Source organism: Chrysemys picta, chromosome 1 (genome assembly GCF_011386835.1).
Source record: "Chrysemys picta bellii isolate R12L10 chromosome 1, ASM1138683v2, whole genome shotgun sequence".
In the NCBI taxonomy this organism is placed as follows: Eukaryota; Metazoa; Chordata; order Testudines; family Emydidae; genus Chrysemys; species Chrysemys picta.
In genome coordinates this window covers 50,683,969-50,690,792 of record NC_088791.1, presented here as the reverse complement: position 1 = coordinate 50,690,792, position 6,824 = coordinate 50,683,969, and the positions used below count along the sequence as shown (strand labels likewise).

Sequence of the window (6,824 nt, the reverse complement as noted above, 5' to 3'; positions counted from 1 at the left end):
TCAAGTTAGCAGCTGGCATCTGGCTGCCCTAACAGACATGTGGGGCCAAAACCACGACTGCAATCAGTGTACTATAAGGATGTCCCTTTTGGTGGCAGCAGAGGGTGGGTGTGGCATAAGAGATCCTACCCTCACCATAATCAGCCTGGCAGGGCCAACTATGTTGCTCTCTCAGCAGATCCCTCCAGCCAAGCAGTACAAAGCATATCAAAGTCAAAACATACCAGAGGAGCTGGCTGAGCATGTGGTGAAACTCACAGAAACACTTTCCAGCTTTGTAGTAGGATTCTAACCACAGGTTTAGTTTTGTGTTTTGGCACAAGCTTCAGCTCCCTTTAGAATTTAGGCCTTAGTGAGTAGCGAAAAGGGGCGTAAACGCAAGTGTTGAGCAGTATATGTTCAAGAACGTACAAGGGGCTTGTTCACTTGCATTTAGACTTCGTCAAAGAGCGTACTGAGTTTATTGATCACATGGGGAAAAGTTACATAAGCATCTGATTCTAATAACCCTATTGCTCAGAATTAAAAAACAGTCACTGAACAAAATAAGTAAGTCTTCATTGTTGCAAAACAAACAATCCCCAAAATGTGAGCACCTCAAAGAAAACTAAACATAAATGTATATGAAACAACATATGTGCACAAAACATTTGGTCATTTCAATCTTTTCCTTGTTTGAGTGGTCAATATATTACATATATTCTCCTATGTATCATACACATTTTAAAGAAAAATCATGGTCTAATCCTTAAGCACAGCTCTTGATTAAATTTGATTCTAATTTGAAACAGGAATCCAAGCTACAGAAGTGGCACATTATAAGATAAAAATACAGAAGAAAAGGTTTTGCACATTTCTCTATTTCACCCATGTCTCAGCCTGACTACAGCAGAAGTGAGCTGTTGCGGGGGGATTAACTCTAATTAGAAAGAACATCTGCACTCAAACAGAAGTCTAAGTAGGCTGTTCTTTAGTTATCATATTAAGAGTGCGTCAATATTTCCAAATCTTTATTATCCTGACGAGAAGGTTTATGGCTGCTTTCCTGCTGACTAACCCCTGAAATCAAATTGTAGAAATGTTATATTCAGTATATGAACTTTCACTGTGAATGAATCTGGGCAAATTTTTCTTCTTCAAATAGCTTGTTTCCATCTTTACTTTAATGCAACCCCTCATCCCAAGGAATATGAAATAATCATCTTCTTACTGTCATGAAGACAGATCCTGTAAACTCTTTCTACCAGTAATAATTTTTATTAGCAAGGATGGCAATGCAAGAAGGGTTTGCAGGATCGTGCTCCATGGTTTTGAAAGTTGCCAGGAACTGAGGCTCAGTTTTAAACTCGTAACAAGTAGAGTTTAAGATTATTCTTGACCAAGTCATCTCTTTAAAAAGTCATAGCTGTCCATTTCTTTTCCTTGCATATAAGCCTAGACAGGCACAGAATCCAATGATAGTGAGAACTATGCCTAGCAAGAGAGCAATTGCATCTCCAGCATCCAGGGCTTCAACCACAGGCAGCATAAGCATCAGTGAAATGAGCACCAAAAAGAGTTTTGAGGTGTTCCCAAGAAAAGCCATGTTGCTGATCAGGTGGTCTTGGAAGGGAGGTTAAACAATGACGAGAAGCTGGTACTTCAAATGTATCTAAAAATAAAACAAAAAGGAATATGAAAGGGTTTTTTCCTTTAAATTTATTTCTAAGAACTCCAGATCAACAGATGTGACTGGAGTATCACCAAATCTGTATGGAAATGTATTGTAGTGTGATTGATCCACAGAGCAGGAATGAGACTTGGAGATTCAGGCTTGGTCTTCACCGACACAAAAATGAGATTAAAAAAAAACGGTGAGAGTTCTCTCTCTGTAAAATCCTAAGTGAAGACACCATAGTGTTTATCATGAGGAAGCTAGCCAAGGTCAGCACTGTACTCACCACCCATGGTTGATCTTACCTAGTTTATCTTGCAGTAACACTAAAGTGCCTTGTCTCCACTAGGATTTTACAGCAGGATAGCTAATGCAGGAAAACACACACTTTTTTGATCAGTGAAGACATAGCTTTACACACTTACACTGTGCTTACACTTTTCCAGATTTCCCTTCCCTCTGGCTAAACACTGGAGTTAGAAGGGCAGATGAGCATAGAGATTGAGAAAACAGGACAACAGTGTAAATTATCTACAAGTTTTTGTCTTCTATTAAAAATCTAACAGCAACTTACCTTAACTCTATAATTACTCCTTTATGGTTAGCACTGGAATCCAGAAAGCAATGAACTCCACTCAGTCATCACCTGTCAAAAATCAAGAGAGAGTTATTTGTTCAGTTAATGGAAATGTAAAAGCTCTGCTGGCCATAGACAGTGGAAGGGAAACCAGGAACAGGCGGTGAAGTGAGTGAAAAAAATCTTCTTAGAGCTTAAGAGTCATGTGCAGCAACATGTGACAGGCAAATAAAATCGGCTTCTCTGGAGACAACTTTGCGCAAAATATGAACTCTGGGTATGAAAGCAAAGGGGTAGCTTGAGCTGTGAACGGCCCCGGATCTCTTTAATCTACAAAGTTATAGTCTCACCCTGTGTTAGAAGCCAGGCGTATGTGCATTACCTTCCTAGAGGCAGCCATTAGAGGGAGAAAGAGAAAGAGGAAGACAGTTTGACTACATTTCCCAGCATTTGTGCTGCCTACAATTCCCACAGTGCATTGAAGCAGATCAGAGTTAACCTTTTACATACACATAGAGGGCAGATTTAAAAAAAAAAAAAAAATTCAGGCATTTTGCTTCCAGTGGAAATTCAGATTGATTGTCTACTGAGTATACAGCTGTTAACGTATCTATACTCTATCTGATATCCACTAATCTTTGGGTTGCTTTATACAGCTTTTAGGACCTGATTTGGCTCATGTAACGCCACCAACTTTTGCTCCTGATTTACATCAGTGTAATTGACAGTAGAACCAGGGCCTTCGAATCTATGATTAATAGTGATGTGACTTTTTCAGAAAAGAAAAAAAGGCTGGGCTTTTTATTGTTATTATTCATTTTAATTTAATAAAAACGAATACCAGGCAAATGTTTTATGTCTTTTTGTGTAATCTCCCAAACCAGTACCTAACGATTTCCCTGCAGCATTTATAATTAAAACATAGAAACTTTTTGCTACTGCCTGATAACTAGACGTAAAATAATAATTATTATTGTTGCTATTAATACTACTACCATAATTATTTCTTTCTGCAGCACCCAAAAGCATGTTTGGTACCTCATAGAAACACAAAAACACAAGGCCCCAACAGACACAGGGTTCTACCTTTGAGGATCAGACTGAAGAATCAGGGACTTATTTTAGACCCAATGCTACAAAAGGGTGCCAAACTACAGGGCACAGAATAAGAGAGGCGGAAAGATAATGCATAGCTCCACATGCCCACAGAGCCCTTTCTACACTAGTACTTTCACCATTGCTACCCCCAGTGCAGCGACAGTGATTGTAATGTATTGTTGTGGGAATTCCCCAAAAATGCTAATGTAGGGGAAGGTTAAAAGACATGAAGTACATATGGAAATCTTAATCCAGGGGCAGTTCTTAATAATATCAATATTTTTTAAAATCCTAACATTATTATAAACCATTTAAAGGGACACATGCATACATACATACATATATATTTAAATCCCTAAGTAATAATGCCTTTGTTTATTAAAACTGAAATAAATTAAAAATCTAGTTTTCTTGGCATGCTGGTCATTCCCTGTTTGCTCTTGTCTCAACTTGGAGAAAGAAAATAGGACAAGTTAGTTTCATTGTTGGCTGTAGCCGAGTCCTAATTGATTTCACTCTTAGAGTTTCATGCACCTGCCATAATAAATAATAATGGTACTAATTAGCATTTATATAGAACTTTTCATCCAGAGATCTCAAAGCACTTCTAAAAGGTGAAAATCATTATAGCTCCTTTAAAAACAGAGAAATTGAGGCCCAAAAATGTTAAGTGATTTACTTGTGGTCACCCAGCAAGTCTATGAAAGCATATAGGAACTACACCTCTACCCCGATATAACGCTGTCCTCAGGAATCAAAAAATCTTCCCGTGTTATAGGTGAAACCGAGTTATATCGAACTTGCTTTGATCCGCCAGAGTGCGCAGCCCCTTCCCCCCCCACAGCCCCCCGGAGCACTGCTTTACCGCGTTATATCTGAATTCGTGTTATATTGGGTCGCGTTCTATCGGGGTAGAGGTGTAGTTGTTTGTCCTGATTTTTTTCTGTATTTTCTCTATTGGACAATGCTGCTTGTGGCAAGGCTGTACATTGCAAGATTGCCGCATTGTATAGGTCAGGGGTCGGCAACCTTTCAGAAGTGGTATGCCAAGTCTTCATTTATTCACTCTGATTTAAGATTTCATGTGCCAGTAATACATTTTAATGTTTTAGAAGGTCTCTTTCTATAAGTCTATAATATATAACTAAACTATTGTTGTATGTAAAGTAAATAAGGTTTTTAAAATGTTTAAGAAGCTTCATTTAAAATTAAATTAAAATGCAAAGCCCCCCCCGGACCGGTGGCCAGGACCCGGGCAGCAGGGGCGGTTCTAGCTTTTTTGCCACCCCAAGCACGGCAGTCAGGCTGCCTTCGGTGTCACGCCTGCGGGAGGTCCCCGGTCCCGTGGATTCGGCGGCATGCCTGTGGGAGGTCTGCCAGTCCCGCGGCTTCAGTGTACCCGCTGCCGAATTGCCGCCAAATCCGTGGGACCGGCAGACCTCCCACAGGCATGCCGCCTAAGGCGGCCTGACTGCCGCCCTCGCAGGGACCGGCAGGCCACCCCCACACGGCTTGCCACCCCCCCCATGGCTTGCCGCTTGGAGCGCTGGTGCCTGGAGCCACCGCTGCCAGGCAGTGTGAGTGCCACTGAAAATCAGCTTGCGTGCCGCCTTTGGCATGTGTGTCATAGGTTGCAATGTCCACCTTGCAAACGCTACAGAGGAATTTCAGAGTAGCAGCCGTGCTAGTCTGTATCAGTAAAAAGAACAGGAGTACTTGTGGCACCTTAGAGACTAACAAATTTATTAGAGCAGTGTTCAAAAATATGGTTTCAATTGGCATTTTTAAAGAATGGATGGACACATTTGTATTGATGTTTGGTTAAAACTTGCTTTGTTTTTTTAAAAGAAAGCCTAAATTTAGGGCCAATTCTAACACACACACACAATATTCTAATATTTAGAATATTTAATCTCCCTATAAATGAATACTTTCATTATGGTGTAGCTGTTTGTACTATGTAGGTGGCATAGGATTACTCTATATCTACTCTATATCCTTCCCTATATTAAAATGAGATAATCCAGTGTCATTAAGGATGCATATACAATCTTTATTAAAACTACAAAATCACAATTAACTTCTTTCCAAAAAAATAAAGCACTTCCAGATACCCTCAACCAGAAACTCTTTCACTATTCCATCCGTTTACTCATCCTTTGCTTCCAGAAAAGCCTTGTAGAACAGATGAAAGGAAGTGACATCCCCACCAAGTCTCTGTACTCACTGTTGCCTGGATCCTCACACAAATATATGAAGTCATTTTCCCCAGACTCAATTTTATGCCAGAACATGCCATAGATCAATGGGGAGGTGTTCACCTTAAGTAACCCCACTCAGGAGAATGCATCTGCATTCTAGTGTAGTTGGGGCTTCTGAGCAGTTTTCATAGATAGTCACAGGTAGAATTTTTTACAATGGTTGAATTGAAAGGCTATTAAGCCAAGTTCTAAGACATGGATGATCAAGGCTAAACTATCATCTTATAGGAAGGACACAGTCTCTTTGCCAGTTGTAAGTGAAAGAATGCTGTTCTGATGACTGACGTGGTCAACAAGTCTCACAGTAGTGATGAGAAAGGTTGAAACCAAAATTCTAATTAAGACAAGTCAGCATCACAACAGGTTTAATAATTTATGGTGATAAAAACAGCCAGAGTAGTTCTTCCATTATTTTAAGACCAAGAATGGAGGTTGCAGTTGTCTACCTTGCCTTCCAATTCAAGTTTGTAATTCTATCCATTTTAGGTACTTATATGGCTCCCATTATTGTAATATCGAATGCCTTGCAATCTTGTTTGTATTTATCCTCACAAAACCTCTGTGAAGTAGGGAAGTACTATCATCTCCATTTTACAGATGGAAACTGAACCATTGGGAGGCCAAAATAACTTACCCCAGGGTCACATAGGAAGTCAGTGGCCGAGCTAGGAACTGAACCCACGTTTTTCAATTTCTAAAGTAGGGCCCTAATTGCTGGATCATCCTTCCTGACAAGTCAGGCCTTCTTGAGCTTTTCAGTGTTCGTTAGTGTTTCTGAGGCTAAAGAAGGTGCTATGATGGAAGGCATGGAAGGTCTCACTACAGCTGGAAGGATTGCTGACTATCTGAGTCTCTTCCAGATTGTTACTGAAAAAGCACCTCTGTTGCAACTACATGTGTTCCTACCTGTACAACAACCTGACATGCTTCCCAGATTTTGGGAAGATGGTAGGTTTTCCCCACTTACTTGCCCATTTTTTTCAGTTGTTTTTAATTTATTAAAATTGCTTAGAGGTTGGGAGAGGAAGCAAGATGACGGTGTTCAGGGCCACGCTGTCACGTTGAGCTTATATTCCCCTGCCCTTCCCCTAGAAAAGACACAAGTGGGTTTGCATCCTGTGGTTTTGGTTATTATTGTTCTTGGGAGTAATCGACTGAATTACAACTCCATTGTGCAACCACCTCACATCTACTGTGTGGGAATAAATGACAAACATTGAAAAGTTTAGGTTAT

At 40.2% G+C, this 6,824-nt stretch overlaps 1 protein-coding gene across 1 annotated transcript; it reads right to left on the bottom strand.

Moving 5' to 3' along the window:
- Window positions 1-442: 442 nt before the first annotated feature.
- On the bottom strand, window positions 443-2,699 carry SMIM30 (small integral membrane protein 30). Its single transcript, XM_024113126.3, has 3 exons — window positions 2,582-2,699; window positions 2,229-2,300; window positions 443-1,651 (listed from the first exon to the last, which is right to left on the bottom strand). Exon 3 carries the CDS (start codon window positions 1,583-1,585, stop codon window positions 1,400-1,402), a length of 186 nt encoding a protein of 61 aa, XP_023968894.1. The 5' UTR covers window positions 1,586-1,651; window positions 2,229-2,300; window positions 2,582-2,699; the 3' UTR covers window positions 443-1,399.
- Window positions 2,700-6,824: the final 4,125 nt, after the last annotated feature.

What these genes read in the sequence shown, in the direction of transcription:
- SMIM30 (XM_024113126.3), bottom strand. Translation starts at nt 1,585, where the DNA reads ATGGCTTTTCTTGGGAACACCTCAAAACTCTTTTTGGTGCTCATTTCA.